The 17,353-nt window shown below is 45.3% G+C and overlaps 1 protein-coding gene across 1 annotated transcript; it reads left to right on the plus strand.

The window, feature by feature from the left end:
• The first annotated feature begins 3,764 nt into the window (after positions 1 to 3,764).
• Positions 3,765 to 4,517, plus strand: LOC129052878 (translationally-controlled tumor protein-like). Its single transcript, XM_054544277.2, has one exon. It carries the CDS (start codon positions 3,779 to 3,781, stop codon positions 4,295 to 4,297), a length of 519 nt encoding a protein of 172 aa, XP_054400252.1. The 5' UTR covers positions 3,765 to 3,778; the 3' UTR covers positions 4,298 to 4,517.
• The last annotated feature ends 12,836 nt before the right edge of the window (positions 4,518 to 17,353 follow it).

Consider the following 17,353-nt stretch of genomic DNA (forward strand, 5'->3'; position numbering starts at 1 on the left):
CGGCCTCCCAAAGTGCTGAGATTACAGGCATAAGCCACCGCGCCCGGCCGGGAGAATGATTTATCAGTGCAAGTTGTTTTATTACTGATAAACTACTGGAGAATGGATGCACATTTTTCTTGAACTTTCTTTCTTTTCTTTCTTTCTTTTTTTTTTTTTTTGACAGGGTCTCATTCTGTCACCTAGACTGGAGTGCAATGGCGGGATCATGTCTCACCTTAGCCTTGACCTCCCAGGCTCAATGATCCTCCCATCTCAGCCTCCCGATTAGCTGGGGACTGCAGGCACACACCATGATGCTCAGCTAATTGTTTTTTCTTTTTCTTTTTCTTTTTTTATTTTTTTTGAGGCGGAGTTTCACTCTGTCACCAGGCTAGAGTGCAATGGCTTGATCTGAACTCACTGCAATGTCCACCTCTCGGGTTCAAGCGATTCTTGTGCCTCAGCCTCCCGAGTAGCCAGGATTACAGGCACGTGCCACCAGGCCCAGTTAATGTTTGTATTTTTAGTAGAGACAGGTTTCATCATGTTGGCCAGGCTGGTCTTGAACTCCTGACCTCAGTTGATCCTCCCACGTTGGCCTCCCAAAGTTCTGTGATTACGGGCATAAGCCACTGCATCCAGCCTAATTTTTATATATTTTTTTTTGTAGAGATTGGGTTTCACCATGTTGTCCAGGCTGGGCTCAAACGCCTGGGTTCAGGTGATCCTCCCTCCTCGACCTCCCAAAGTGCTGGGATTACAGGCCTGAGCCACCATGCCTGGCCTCTGGGGCTTTCTTTACTTGATTGTTGAGCTGTTTTCCTTGTGGATCATTGAAAGCTATGCCCTCAAAAGGCAAAAACGGGCAGCTCCCTGCATCTTGCATTCAGGTTTCTAAAAACAAACAAACAACAACAACAACAACAACCAAAAAAAAAACGCGTAAGTCACACTGACTGCTGGCTTTTTCTTGTCATATTGAATCTCCAAGATGTGCCTTCAGACATTTCCTCTGGGTCTGTTGGAGGATAGGTTTCGTTTGACCTGAGATTTCATTAATTTTCTCCGAGAGGCGTTTGCTTAGATGTTTCCTTCTCACGTGAACCCCTCCTCTCCGTGGTTTGGGTTTTGTTTGGGGGTTGCTTGGGGTTTGTTTGGGGTTTTGTTTGGGGTTTTTTTGAGACGGAGTTTCGTTCTTGTTGCCAGGCTGCAGTGCAGTGGTGCAATCTTGGCTCACTGCAACCTCCACCTTCCAGGTTCAAGCAACTCTCTGACCTCAGCCTCCTGAGTAGCTGGATTACAGGTGCCCGCCACCCCTCCTGGCTAATTTTTGTATTTTTAGTACAGATGGGGTTTCACCATGTTAGCCAGGCTGTCTTGAACTCCTGATCTCAGGCGATCCGCCCACCTCGACCTCCCAAAGTGCTGGGATTACAGGTGTGAGCCACCACACCCGGCCTGCTTTCTTACTTAACCTGATGTAATGTTTTTCACGTGAGTTGGAGTTTACGGAACTTCAATTTCATTGATGGCCGACTACCCCAGGCACTTCCATTTTATTCCTTTCACCAGATGTTCCTGTTTAATTCACACATATTAATGTCAAAACATGCTCGTGTTCTTTTGTACAGATAATAAACGTTCATTCATGGGAATACCTCAATGCATAAACATGTGTACTCACCATCCTTCCTCAATTTAAGTGCTTAAAAAAATAACCTCTAGGCCGGGCGTGGTGGCTCATGCCTATAATCCCAGCGCTTTGGGAGGCTGAGGCAGGTGGATCACAAAGTCAGGGGTTTGGGACCAGCTCAGCCAACATGGTGAAACCCCGTCTCTACTAAAGACACAAAAAATTAGCCAGGCGTGGTGGCATGGCGCCTGTAATCCCAGCTACTCGGGAGACTGAGGCAGGAGAATTACTTGAACCCGGAGGTGGAGGTTGCAGTGAGCCGAGATGGCACCATTGCACTCCAGCCTGGGCGACAGGGCAAGACTCGGTCTCAAAAAATAAAATAAAATAAAATAACCTTTAGGCTGGGTGCAGTGGCTCAGGTCTGTAATCCCAGCACTTTGGGAGGCTGAGGTGGGCGGATCACTTGAGGTCAAGAGCTCAGGATCAGCCTGGTCAACATGGCGAAAACCCATTTCTGCTAAAAATACAAAAATTAGCCAGGTGGGGTGGCAGGTGCCTATAATCCCAGCTCCTTGGGTGGCTGAGGCAGGAGAATCGCTTGAACCTGGGAGGTGGTTGCAGTGAGCTGAGATCGCACCACTGCACTCTAGCCTCGGTAACAGAGCAAGACTTCATCTCAAAAAAATAAATAAATAAATAAATAAGTAACCTCCAAGCCATAATTTTAGTGATGGTTTTACTTTGTTTGACATGTACGTTTTAAAAGAAATTTAAAATAAGAAAAAATTATTGAACATAATTATGTTACTCATGATGTGTCCATCCTCACTCCCCCAAAAAATTGGCATCAAAATCTCACTTTGACTCCAAATGTTTACCAAAATGCATTCACTTTCAGCTGAAAGATGTTTTGTGGCCAAAAAGAAAAAAATAACCTGGAAATAAACCAATGCTTCCTCATGCTGCAAAAGGTCTGCTTCAGCTTGATAAGGCGGTCAGGTGTTTGCAAAACATTTCCACCCTCTTTTTTTTTTAGTAACAGAAAAGTTGGCACTTCTGCTAGCCCTACATTTTTGCACACAGAAGTTTTCTCAGTTAAAAGCTGCCTGGGACGGTGCCTCCAGCTTGAAATTCTTACGCATCTCTGCATAACACAGTGCTGAATTTTGCAAGTGCCGCCAACAAGAAGCTGTGGCAGGGTGCTGGGAATTTCACAGAAAGCTACTCCCTTTTTCCTACCTGGTTATAGAAATTGCTTTTTCTTTAGAATGTTATAGTTACCCTTTGAATAGTGGCTTATCATTTCAATACATTTTTGTATGAATTTTAAATGCCTATATTCAACCCAACTTTTTCCTTTCTCCTAGGGGACTGCATACCATCAGGACAGTAGCTTGCTGAAAGTTTTAACAATGAATTCTGCAAAAAAAAAAAAAAAAGAAAAAAAAAAAGAAACCCTAGTTAGAGCCTATGCCAATTTCTCTGGTGTAAATTTTCCTCTTGCGGTTGATTTAAAGGTGCTCAGGTGAGATTATGGAATGCGGATTTGGAAAGAGATATGGCCTGTTGGTTCTCATGAGCTTATACAAGCTACTCCTAGCACCCCTGTATGTCAAGGTGTACAAGGCAGAGAAAGATGACAAGCTGGTGATCTTGGGAGGGAAAACCTTAGTCTCCACAGGTGATTGGTTCAAAGGGCGCTATGGCCACAGCAGCAGGAGCACAATCTGATATGGTGTTCAATGCTCCTAGGAAGATGTGTTTAGACCAGGGGTCTCCAACCCCCAGCTGCAAACTTGTACCAGTCTGTGGCCTGTTAGGAACTGGGCTGCCCAGCAGGAGGTGAGCACAGGGCACCTGTATTTACATCTGTATTTACAGCATCTGTATTTGCAGCTGCTTCTCATCACTGCCATTACCATCTGAGCTCTTCCTCCTGTCAGGTCAGTGGTGGCATTAGATTATCATGGAAGCATGAACCCTATTGTGAACTGCCCATATGAGAGATCTAAGTTGCATGCTCCTTATAAGAATCTAGTGCCTGTTTTTCCGCCCGCTCCCCCCTCCCGCCGAGCGCCGCTGCGGCTGCACGGCGCTCGTTCCGAGTTTCAGGCTAGTGCTAAGCTAGCGCCGCCGTCATCTTCCTTCAGTCGCCATCTCATGATTATCTACCGGGACCTCATCAGCCACGATGAGATGTTCTCCGACATCTACAAGATCCGGGAGATCGCGGACGGGTTGTGCCTGGAGGTGGAGGGGAAGATGGTCAGTAGGACAGAAGGTAACATTGATGACTCGCTCATTGGTGGAAACGCCTCCGCTGAAGGCCCCGAGGGGGAAGGCACCGAAAGCACAGTAGTCACTGGTGTCGATATTGTCGTGAAACATCACCTGCAGGAAACAAGTTTCACAAAAGAAGCCTACAAGAAGTACATCAAAGATTACATGAAATCAATCAAAGGGAAACTTGAAGAACAGAGACCAGAAAGAGTAAAACCTTTTATGAGAGGGGCCGCAGAACAAATCAAGCACATCCTTGCTAATTTCAAAAACTACCAGTTCTTTATTGGTGAAAACATGAATCCAGATGGTATGGTTGCTCTACTGGACTACCGTGAGGATGGTGTGACCCCATATATGATTTTCTTTAAGGATGGTTTAGAAATGGAAAAATGTTAACAAATTTGGCAATTATTTTGGATCTATCACCTGTCATCATAACTGGCTTCTGCTTCTCATCCACACACCAGGACTTAAGACAAATGGGACTGATGTCATCTTGAGCTCTTCATTTATTTTGACCATGATTTATTTGGAGTGGAGGCATTGTTTTTAAGAAAAACATGTCATGTAGGTTGTCTAAAAATAAAATGCATTTAAACTCAAAAAAAAAAAAAAATCTAGTGCCTGATGATCTGTCACTGTCTCCCATCACCCCCAGATGGAACCATGTAGTTGCAGGAAAACAAGTCATGGCTCCCACTGATTCTATGTGATGGCAAGTTGTATACTTATTTCACTATGTATTCCAATGTAATAATAATAGAAATAAAGTGCATAATAAATGCAAAGTGCTTGAATCATCCTGAAACCATCTGGTTGCTATAAAGAACTATCTGAAATTGGGTAATTCATAGAGAAAAAAGGTTTAATTGGCTCATGGTTCCGTAGGCTATACAAGAGGCATGGCTGGGGAGGCCTCAGGAAACTTACAATCATGGCGGAAGGTGAAGAAGAAGGAGGCACTCATAAATTCCCCTTCATATATACGTCTATCTGATTAGTTCTGTCCCTCAAGAGCACCCTGACTAATACATACTAGAAATGGCCTCTGTTACCCAGACACGTGCCTCCAAGGAGAAAGTTCTTGGAAGCCAGATGAGTTCTCTCCATGACCTTCAACTCAACACGTGGATGAAGGTGTGGAATGAGGCAGTAGGAAGGGCTCTGAGCCAGGCATGCTGAGAGCTTATCATCACATAACAACACTGGGATTGTCAGGCTCTTCAGAGATACAGAACTAATATAGTTTGAATATCTGTCTCCTCCAAGTCTCACTTTGAAATTTGGCCGCTAATGTTGGTGGTAGGGCCTACTGGGAGGTATTTGGGTCATCATAAATGTCTTGGTTCTGTCTCTACAGTAATGAGTGAGTTCTTGCTCTGTTTGTTCACATGAGAGCTGGTTGTTTAAAACAGCGTGGCACCTCTCTCTCTCACCTCCTTTCTCACCCTGTGACACGCCAGCTCCACTTCACCTTCCACCACGTGTGGAAGCTTCCTGAGGCCTCACCAGAAGCAGATGCTGGCTCCACGCTTGTACAGTGTGCAGAACTGTGAGCCAAATAAACCTCTTTTCTTTATAAACCACACAGCCTCTGGTATGCCTTTAGAGCAATGTGTATTAGTTCGTTCTCACATTGCTATAAAGAACTATCTGAAATTGGGTAATTCATAGAGAAAAAAGGTTTAATTGGCTCATGGTTCCGTAGGCTATACAAGAGGCATGGCTGGGGAGGCCTCAGGAAACTTACAATCATGGCGGAAGGTGAAGAAGAAGGAGGCACTTCTTACATGGTTGGAGTAGAAGAAACAGAGTGAAGCAGGAGGTGGTACACACTTTTAAACAACTAGATGTCTTGTGAACTCACTCACTATCACACAAACAGCAAGGGGTGAATCCACCCCTTGATCCAGTCACCTCCCACCACGCCCTTCCTCCAATATTGAAGATTACAATTGGATGTGAGATTTGGGTGGGGACACAAATCCAAATCACATCACAATGCAAAACGGACTAAGACAAGAACCAGACAAATAAATATATAAGGCAGGATTCATTCTGGGAATTGGCCCACATGATTATGGAGGCCGAGAAATTTCATGATCTGCCATCTGGAAGCTGGAGAACCAGGGAAACGGGTGGCACAACACATTTGGAATCCGAAGGCCTAAGGGTGGGTGTGGAAGGTGTGGGGAACTGAGGGGCTCTGCTCATGTAAGTCCTGGAGTCCAAAGATGCAAGAACCAAGAGCTCTGCCCTCCAAGGAGATGGATGTCCCAGCTTAAAAACAGAGAGGAAGTTTTCCCTTCCTCTACCTTTTTCCTCTACTTGGGCCCTCCATGGATTGGGTGATGCCCACTCCTAGTGGTGAGAGTCTTCTTTACTCAGTCTGCTTGTTCAAATGCGAATCTCTTCTGCAAACACCCTCACTGACACACCTAAGGGTTTTACCAGCTACCTGGGCATCCCATAGCCCAGGCAAGTTGACATGTACAGTTAACCATCACTTCCACCTACACATCGGCTGAGTTCTTCCATCTGCCAGGACTCCCTGGGCCAATATGGAATAACACTCTCTTGGCTTCCTTCTGAGGCTTGCTGAGGGAATCAAATGAGAATTTGCAAGCGTGAAAGTTTGTATTAAAGAGTGTGATGCCAGTTTTTGATATTTGGTTGCTGAGAACTTTCAAGTGCACCCTCTCCATTCCCCTGGAATGGAGATGTGTTTATTTGTCTGGTTCTTGTCTTAGTCCGTTTTGCATTGTGATGTGATTTGGATTTGTGTCCCCACCCAAATCTCATGTCCAATTGTAATCTCTAATAATGGAGGAAGGGCATGGTGGGAGGTAACTGGATCAAGGGGTAGATTCCCCGCTTGCTGTTTATGTGATAGTGAGTGAGTTCACAAGACATCTAGTCTGTTCTCCCCACAAATAATGACAAAGCACATCTTAGCAAACTGCTGATAAAGCCCAGGCGCTCGCTCCTTTGGTGCCAGTAGGAGCTTGAAATCAGGTAAGGCCGAGTGTGGTGGCTCACGAATGTAATCCCAGCACTTTGGAAGGCTGAGGTGGGCAGTTCACTTGAGGTCAAGAGTTCGAGACCAGCCTGGCCAACATGGTGAAACCCCATCTCTACTAAAAATACAAAAATTAGCCAGGCGTGGTGGCATGCACCTGTAATCCCAGCTACTTGAGAGGCTGAGGCAGGAGAATCACTTGAACCTGGGAGATGGAGGCTGCAGTGAGCCAAGATCTCACCACTGCACTCCACCCTGGGTGAAAGGGTAAGACTCCATCTCAAAAAATAAAAAATTACAAAAATTGAAACCAGGCAAGCTGCTGTCCTGCATTTGGGAATCTCACCCTACCCTGCTCCTTACCCGCAATAAAAATTCAATCTAGAGTTTTTTCTTTACCATCTTGGTCTATTCTGTATCAGCTTGGAAGATCTTTCCTGCTCTCCCGCAAAAGCTGTATTATGTAAGAAATATGTGTTTGCATACTCTGTTTGTATGTGTGTATGTGTGTAGGTGGGGGTGGGGGTGGGGGTGGGGTGGGGTGGGGGTGGGGGTCATAAATCTTGACATCCTGACCAAATTTGTGAGGAACAGGTGCATCCTATTATTTCAAGATGGACTCACCAGCCCAGCATGGTGGCTCATGCCTGTAATGTTAGCATTTGGGGAGGCCAAGACAGGAAGATCGCTTGAGACCAAGAGTTTCAGACCAGGCTGTGCAACATAGCGAGATCTTGTCTCTAAAAAAAATTAGCTAGGCCTGGTGGCACGCACACCTATAGTCCCAGCTGCTCAGGAGGCTAAGAAGAGAGGATCACTTGAGCCCAGGAGTTCAAGCCTGCAGTGAGCCATGATTCCACCACTGCACTCTAGTCCCAGGCTCTTAGAATGAGACCTTGCTTTAAAAAAAAAAAAAGGCTATGGCTACACTAGTGTCCTTGGTTAAAAGTAAAACGATCTAGATCGACAAGACTATAATTCTTTTTTTTCTTTCTTTTTTTTTTTGAGACAGAGTCTTGCTCTGTTGCCCAGGCTGGAGTGCAGTGGCGTGATCTGAGCTCACTGCCATCTCTACCTCCCAGGTTCAAGCGATTCTCTTGCTTCAGCCTCCTGAGTAGCTGGGACTACAGGCATGCACCACCATGCCTGGCTGATTTTTGTGTTTTTACTAGACACGGGGTTTCAGCATGTTGGCCAGGCTGGTCTCAAACTCCTGACCTCAAGTGATCTGTCCGCCTAAGTCTCCCAAAGTGCTGGGATTACAGGCAGGAGCCACCACACCCAGCCCACAAGACCATAATTCAGTTGTGAAGTTCCCAGTTGCCGATGATCCTGGCTTCCCTTCCTCAGTTAGAACCTTGTAGGCACGCACACAGTTGGGGTGGTCTGTTTTTTTCTTTTCCTTTTTCCATTTACATGGGATTTTAGACACACTGTGTAGTTGGAAGACTAGGAAATTTCTATTTGTAAATGAAATTCGACCCGAACGAGAAAGAGTCGTAACTCTACGGGGATCATCCATCAATGCCTAAGTTCCTTCCATCCCCAGTTTGAACACATCTGTTATGCATGAGACTCCTTAAGCTGCACAAAAAGCACGCACTCATTTCATGTGATGGACAGCCGGAAGCAGTGCATCCTGCAGGCTAGGATGTGTTGCTTTGTTGAAAGCTTTGCCGGACAGCCTGTAATTTGGAGGGAGAACGGCCTGAAGCATTCAGATTCAGCAAAAGGCTCCTCTTTTGAAACCAGATCATACTGTTATCACCAGAAAGAGGTCCCGATCCAGATCCTCAGGAGAGTATTCTTGGATCTTGCGCAAGAAAGAATTTAGGGCGAGTCCATAAAGTGAAAGCCAAGTTTATTAGGAAAATAAAGGAATCAAGAACGGCTACTCCACAGCCAGAGTAACCCCAGGACTGATGGTTGCCCATTTTTATGGTTATTTCTATGGATATGCTAAACAAGGGGTGGATTATTCATGTCTCCCCTTTTAGACCATATAGGATAACTTCCTGACGTTGCCATGGCATTTGTAAACTGTCATGGTGCTGGTAGGAGTGTAGCAGTGAGGACCACCAGAGGTCACTCTTGTGGCCATCTTGGTTTTGGTGGGTTTTGGCTGGCTTCTTTACTGCAACCTGTTTTACCAGCAAGGTCTTTCTGACCTGTATCTTGTACCAACCTACTATCTCATCCTGTGACTTAGAATGCCTTAGTCATCTGGGAACGCAGCCCAGTAAGTCTCAGCTTCATTTTGCCCAGCCCCTATTCAAGATGGAGTTGCTCTGGTTCAAACACCTCTGACCATACTTTAACCTGATTCTTCAAAAAGCCCTCTCATCAGATACCTCTGCAGCATGGAGGGTCGCAGATTGAATATACTCTTTTCTAGGTCCTGAGTGGATTTGTTGCAGAGCCAGTGAGCAAATGCAGTTATCACCACCTTGGTTTGCATGTGACTGTCATCATGATGAAACAGCTCCATTGTCTGGAGTACATACCCTGGGGTTCATTGTCTCTCACCAAGAAAGAATTCAGGACACAGACACATGTGGGTGGATTAAGGAGTGGAAAGTTTAAGAGACAAACAAAGGAAAGAGGAGAGCAGCTCCTTGCCAGAGAGAGACAGAGAGACATCTGAAAAGTAGGGAGGTGGCAATCAGCAGCAGATTCTATAGGCAGGCTGGCGAAGGTGGTGTTTGATTTATGTAGGGCTCACAGATTGGTTCCATCAGGTATGTTTACATAGCGCCCGTGGGGAAGGCTGGTTGCCCCACCTTAATCTTATTATGCAAATGGGCTTTCCATTTGATAGGCGCCATCTTGTCTGCTCCTTACTGTACAAGTGGCTAACAAAGAGGAGGGAAGATGGAGCCACCATCTTGAACGTGTCTAGTCCCTAGTTCCTGCCGGCATTCACCCGTGCAAGCTCCCAGCTGGCTTGTCTATGTCTGCAGCTCGACTTGACAGGCTGCTCTTTGTTACAAAATGACTTGGGGCTGCTTTTCATTAAAGAGAAAAGTCTTACCCAGGACTCCCATACCCTTACTGTCTGCTTAAGTGATTTCTTCTTAACTCCTGTATCACTGGCAGACTCTCGGTTGCCTGTTGGGTGGAGTATATATTGCCGAGTATCATGGCTGTATTAGATGTGAGGGAGACAGTGTGAACAGGACATGGTCCCTGAAGAGCACAGAGCTCTCACATGGGGCTGGGCAGAGCTTCTGTCCTATCCAGTGTTATGGTACCCATGCAAGTAAAGGTCAAGCAGCTCCAGTGCTGGAAGACATGCACACAAAATCCAGAGGGACTATTGGAAAGAGGTTTAGTGTTTCTTGGAAAAATACCAGAAGTCTGAAGACGTGGTGGCCCCGAGCAGCTTTGAAGGATGTCCATGCAATTAAACTGAAGCCAAAGGGTCAAAGAGAGGAGTGAGAGCCAGGTAGGAATCTATGTGCAGCTTCATCATAAACTCACAGACAGGCTTCATGCACCATCGTCTCAGTGCATTCAATGTTTGGATTCCACACGCATGCATCCTCAACCCCCTTGCAATGCTGTTCTCCTTGGAGGGAAATGGGTCATTCTTGCTCTATCATATGCAGATATCTGGTCAACCAGATAAATGTGTGAGAAAACACCAACAAAGCAGAAATTACTTTTAATTATAGAGCAGAGTCATCGTAAAAGTTTGTGCAAAATCTTTTTTTTTTTTTTTTTTTTAATGACTGGGTCTCCCTCTGTTACCCAGGCTGGAGACCTGGAATGCAGTGGTGTGATCATGGCTCACTGCAACTTCGACTTCACAGGCTCAGGTGACCCTCGCACCTCAGCCTCCCAAGTAGCTAGGATGACAGGTATGTGCCACTGCACCTGGGTAATTTTTATATTTTTTGGTAGAGATGAGGTCTCACTATGTTGCCCAGGCTGGTGCTGAAATTCTGGGCTCCAGTGATCCTCCCACCTCGGCTTGCAAAGTACTGGCATCACAGGTGTGAGCCACGGCACCTAGCAAGATTTTTTTTTTTTTTTGAGATGGAGATTTGCTCTTGTTGCCCAGGCTGGAGTGCAATGACGCGATCTCGGCTCACGGCAACCTCTGCCTCCCGGGTTCAAGCGATTCTCCTGCCTCAGCCTTCCCAAGTAGCTGTGATTACAGGCATGTGCCACCACACCCGGCTAATTTTGTATTTTTAGTAGAGACGGGGTTTCTTCATGTTGGTCGGGCTGGTCTCGAACTCCCGACCTCAGGTGATCTGCCCACCTCGGCCTCCCAAAGTGCTGGGATTACAGGCGTGAGCCACCGCGCCTGGCCAGCAAGATTCTTTTTAAGGCACTTATTTTTATTTAGGGAATGAGAGACTGTACGATATTTTAAACAAATAAAATCAGAAAACATATTGTGTTTCCACGGTTCCAACACGTATGGGTCACATGAATCACGTGAACTCACTGTTAAGTGCATGGTAAATATCATGCTTTAAAAAGAGAAAGATGTTTCGGCATCACTTTTTTTTTCTTTTTCTTTTTTCAGATGGAGTCTGGCTCTGTCCCCCAGTCTGGAGTGCACTGGCACGATGTCAGCTCACTGTAACCTCCGCCTCCTGGGTTGAAGTGATTCTCCTGCCTCGGCCTCCTGAGTAGCTGGGATGACAGGCACCTGCCACCATGTCTGGCTAACTTTTGCGTTTTAGTAGAGATGGGGTTGCACCATGTTGGTCGGGCTGGTCTCAAACTCCTCAGCTCAGGTGATCCGCCCCTCTCCGCCTCCCAAAATACTGGGATTACAGGTGTGAGCCACCGAGCCTGGCCCAGTATCACTTTCTTAAATATTTTAGAAATGTGTAGAACTTTCAGGAAGTTACAAAAACCATGTTCCATGAGCTATTTTAATATATTTACTTGACAGCTGTCACATGCGGCTTTTGTAAATAAAAGTACAAGTACGGCCGGGCACAGTGGCTCCCACCTATAATCCTAGCAATTTGGGAGGCCAAGGTTTAGGATCCCTTGAGACCAGGAGTTGGAGACCAGCCTGGGCAGCATGGTGAGATCCCATCTCTACAAAAAAAAAAAAAAAATTAGCTGGATGTGGTAGGATGCACCTCTATTCCCAGCTACTGGGGAGGCTGAGGTAGGAGGATTGCTTGAGACCAGCAGGTCGAGGCTGCAGTGAGCTGTGATTGCACCACTGCACTCTAGCCTGGGTGACAGAGCAGAACTCTGTCTCTAAAAAATAAAAATAAATAAATGCAAGTGTATGGAGCATTCAGCCTAGGAGTGTTTTTAGCACGAGCTGCAATTATAGATGGGGTCAGCTGCATGACCCAAGATGAAACCTAGAAGAAAACATTCACATTTACCACCACCATCAACAGTGCCTTCCACAACACATCCCTCCATGGGAACTGCCAGATGTTTCTTTGTCTCTATTATGTAGCTAAATATTTTCTGAACTATATTGGGCAATTCTTTCCAACACAAATGTCTTGGAATGCTAATAAAAGTGCCTGGGGGAAAAAAGAGGCTCTAAATTCAGGGAAAAAAAAAATGTGGAAAAGACTGAGCTTCTCAGAGTTGAGCTGTTCTTTTCAGCAAGATTTCTCAGTCTTTTGTTTGCTGAAGGGCAATTAAATCTCCCCAGGAGAGATACTGTGGGTACTGTGATCCGCGTTCCCCAAATTCTTTAACCACAGAACTGTTTTTGCTAAAGTCAGTTATTAACATTTCAATCACATGGGATTCCAGAGAGTAGAACCGTAAAAGTCCGAAAGTCATTGAAGCATTTGTTCAATAATCCCAGTCAGATAAAATTTACTAGTTACAACTTTGGACAAGAGTCGGATGCCTTTTCTAAGGAAGTTGAATGGTGCAGTATAAATGTGCCATGCACCCTCCATGGAAACACAAGATTTATGTTTCATGCACATGTAGGTGAAAATTTTCACATGCTAAGTGCTGTGTTATCTGAGTTTGTCGTGTTTTCTCAACAAGTGGGTTTCTTTTTTTTTGAGTTGTTTTGTTTTGTTTTTTGAGATGGCGTCTCGCTCTGTCACCCAAGCTGGAGTGCTGTGGCACGATCTGGGCTCACTGGAACCTCCGTCTCCTGGGTTCAAGCAATTCTCCTGCCTCAGCCTCCCAAGTAGCTGGGATTACAGGTGCCCGCCACCACGCCCGGCTAATTTTTGTATTTTTAATAGGGATGAGGCTTCGCCATGTTGGCCAGAATGGTCTTGAACTCCTGACCTCAAGTGATCCTCCTGCCTCGGCCTCCCAAAGTGCTGGGATTACAGGTGTGAGCCACCGTGCCCGGCCAAATTTGAGAACTGACTGCACACTCTGAGGATTTTAGACTTCAGCCAAGGCAAAACTCTAATTATTAGTTTTCTAATCATTTTACTTGTCAGGACATAGGTGCAGTTCCAGTTAACAGGGAAGAGTGGCACACCTGCTTATGCATAATTATAAAGTAATTGAGGAAAACCATCAGTGTTTTCCAGGAAGTTGACAAAGTCCTGGTTCTTTATGAATGAGTTCAGAATCTGCCATTGAGGTTTCCAGAGATGCTAGACCTAAGAAATCCTGGGGAAATAAAGACACTTAAAGAGATAAAAACCGGCTGGGTGTGATGGCTCACGCCTGTAATCCCAGCACTTTGGGAGGCTGAGACGGGCCGATCACGAAGTCAAGAGACAGAGACCATCCTGGCCAACATGGCGAAACCCCGTCTCTACTAAAAATACAAAAAGTAGCTGGGCGTGGTGGTGCACACCTATAATCTCAGCTACTCGGGAGGCTGAGGCAGGAGAATCACTTGAACCTGGAGGTGGAGGTTGCAGTGAGCCGAGATCTGGCCACTGCACTCCAGCCTGGTGACAGAGTGAGACTCTGTCTCAAAACAAACAAAAAAAAGAAAGTAGAGGAATAAAAGAATGGCTACTCCACATGCAGAGCAGCCCTGAAGGCTGCTGGTGGCCCATTTTTATGGTTGTTTCTTGATGATATGCTAAACAAGAGGTGAATTATTCATGCCTCCTGTTTTTAGACCATAGAGGGTAACTTCCTGATGTTGCCATGGCATTTGTAAACTGTCATGGCGCTGGTGGGAGTGTAGCAGTGAGGATGACCAGAAGTCACTCTCATCACCATCTTGGTTTTGGTGGGGTTTGGCCAGCTTCTTTACTCCAACCTGTTTTATCAGCTAGGTCTTTGTGACCTGTAGCTTGTGTTGCCTTCCTATCTCATCCTGTGTCTTAGAATGCCTAACCTCCCGAGAATACAGCCCAGTAGGTCTCAGCCTTCTTTTACCCAGCCCCTATTCAAGATGGAGTTGCCATGGTTCAAACGCCCTCTGACACTGTCTGTATTAGTCTGTATTTATGCTGCTGATAAAGACATACTTGAGAATGGGAAGAAAAAGAGGTTTAATTGGACTTACAGTTCCACATGGCTGGGAAGGCCTCAGAATCATGGCAGGAGGCAAAAGGCACTTCTTACATGGTGGGGGCAAGAGAAAAGTGAGGAAGAAGCAAAAGCCGAAACCCCTGATAAACCCATCAGATCTTGTGAGGCGTATTCACTACCAGAAGAATAGCATGGGAAAGACCATTCCCCCATGATTCAATTACCTCCCCTGGGTCCCTCCCACAACATGTGGGAATTCTGGGAGATAGAATTCAAGTTGAGATTTGGGTGGGGACACAGCCAAACCACATCACTGTCATTTTGTAAAAGACGTGCATTTTTGTCTTCTCCAGTTGCCATAACAAATCACCACCAATTTCGTGGCTTTAAAAGAACAGAAATATATTGTCTTCTGATTCTGGAGTTCAGAAGCCTGCAATTAGTATTGCTGGGTTAACACCCAGTTGTTGTCAGAGCTGATTCCTTCTGGAGTCTCCAGAGCAGAACCTACTCCCTTGCCTTTTGAAGCTTGTAGAGGCTGTTTTGCATGCCTTGGCTTGTGGCCCCTTCCTCTACCTTAAAGACATCAGCACATTTCCCTCCTCTCAGGCCTCTGTTTCTATCCCCACATCTCCTTGTCTGACTCTGACCCTCGTGCGTCCTCTTTCCGGTATAAGGATGCTTGTGATGACATTGAGATACCCTGATTATAATCCAGGATAATCTTCTCATCTTAAAATCCTTAACTTAATCACTTTTGAAAAGTCACTTTTGCCATATAAGGTCACATATTCACAGATTTCAGGGATTCGGATGTGGGCGTCATTGGGGCCATTATTCTATCACATGGAGATTAGGACGTGGGCATCTTTGGGGCCATTATACTGACTACCACATGGGGATTAGGACATGGACATCTTTGGGGATCATTATTCTGTCTACCGCATGGGGATTAGAATGTGGACATCTTTGGGGGCCATTATTCTGTCTACCAAATGGGGATTAGGATGTGGACGTCTTTGGGACCATTATTCTGTCTACCACAGGGGATTAGAAAGTGGACATCTTTGGGGCCATCACCTGTCTACTACATGGAGATTAGGACGTGGACATTTTGGGGGTCATTATTCTGTCTACCACATTAGGATTAGGATGTTGACATCTTTGCAGCCATTATGTTGTCTATCACATGGGGATGAGGACATGGACATCACTGGGGCCATCACTTTTTCTACCAGAAGAGGAAAGAGTATTGGGTTTAGGGTGAGGGAACATAAGTATGTGGTCCCAGAACTACCATTGGTTAGGTCATTACACTGGACAATGGACCTTGCCTCTAGGTCCTTGGGTCCTACATCTGTATTGTAGGGGTAATCCATCCTACATCAGATCTATGGTATTCTAGTAACGGGAACAGGCTAATACAGTCAGCCACTCAAAATGGCTTCATAACATCCTTAAGCTATGGAACCATGAGCCAGACATATCTGATTTGACAAAATTAAGAAAAGGGTCAGAAAACTTTCTCTTCTGGCTCTCTGAAGCAAAGCCTTTATTTTGATCTGTCTAGCTGTCAATGTCTTCTCATTTTCAAATCACAGTTACCAGTCTTTCACCTTTACATATATTTTAATGGTTTAACATCATTAATATCAGCAGGAAATTGATTTTTTTTTTTAGATGGAGTTTTGCTCTTGTCACCCAGGCTGGAGTGCAATGGCGAGATCTTGGCTCACCACAACCCCCACCTCCCGGGTTCAAGTGACTCTCCTGCCTAGCCTCCTGAGTAGCTGGGATTACAGGCATGCACCACCATACCCGGCTAATTTTTGTATTTTTAGTAGAGATGGGGTTTCTCCATGTTGGTCAGGCTGGTCTCGAACTCCCAACCTCAGGTGATCCGCCCACCTAAGCCTCCCAAAGTGCTGGGATTACAGTCGTCAGCCACTGTGCTTGGCAGGAAATTGTTTTTACTAAGAGAACGCTGAGCCAGGTGGAGAGGGATCAACATGAAAACATGGTGGCATTTGAACATTATTTTCCAAAATCAGATTATCCCCTTAAACACACATTTCTCTAACTCATGGGAGGCCAATGTCAGTCATGGCGTGAAATTATATTTCCCACGTTGCATCTTAGACTAGAACTTCTATAAATCTGCAAGCCAAAAAAACAGAACTTCCAAGGCTCCATAGCAAAGTAACCAAGCCAACCCCATACTCACCTAGAATCGACTCTCTACAGCTGTGTTCATTCATCACACCCATTACTTCCAAATTAGATGTTTTTTTCTGCAACAGGATCAATGACTACTTAATTTACATTCCAGCCACAAAATCAAGCCTTTGATCTTACCTACTCCTGTTTCAGGCATAAACATAATTACGAATACAAAGTATTGCAGATCAGGTAATGCATTCAGTCTAGGATGGAAGACTCAGGTTGTACTTGGTGCGGGAAAGTGTTTACAACACCTGTCTGCTGGATTTAAACATGCAGCTGCCATTGGGGTTAGGGTTGGAAACTTCGGTATCTGGTAGCTGAATTCCTGACTAGTTGGGATAATCAAGGGTAGTTGAGAGCCAAGTACTTAATGATTATCTCCACTCTGCAAATGACCAATATCTTGTGGCATACATTACCCAAACTTCTCATTCTACTTGGAATACACTTTCTGTAGCAAGTCTAGGTCCTTCTAGAGCCGTCTTCAGAGTTGAGGTCTGGCAAACTCATTCCATGCCCAAGATCAAAACCAGTAGGCTTACCACTTTACCATTGGCATCCAAGCTTGACTTCTTGATCTTCAAGTGACATGCTTTCTGTATCCTCATTTCTGCCTTTATTCTCTCTTCTCCAAGATTCCCAAAGTGGTCTTGGGCAGAGAAGATAATGATGGGTTTTGGTTGTCCTTAAAAACTCTGCATGGATATCTTCATAAGAAAGCAGCATGCTTTTACCTAATTTTGTTTTGTGCTCTCAGGTACATGGTGATTCCTAGTCTATCATGTGTGTGAATTTCTTGGGGT

The sequence above is a fragment of the Pongo abelii genome, chromosome X (assembly GCF_028885655.2).
Source record: "Pongo abelii isolate AG06213 chromosome X, NHGRI_mPonAbe1-v2.0_pri, whole genome shotgun sequence".
Taxonomy (NCBI): Eukaryota; Metazoa; Chordata; class Mammalia; order Primates; family Hominidae; genus Pongo; species Pongo abelii.

What these genes read in the sequence shown, in the direction of transcription:
- LOC129052878 (XM_054544277.2), top strand. Translation starts at nt 3,779, where the DNA reads ATGATTATCTACCGGGACCTCATCAGCCACGATGAGATGTTCTCCGAC.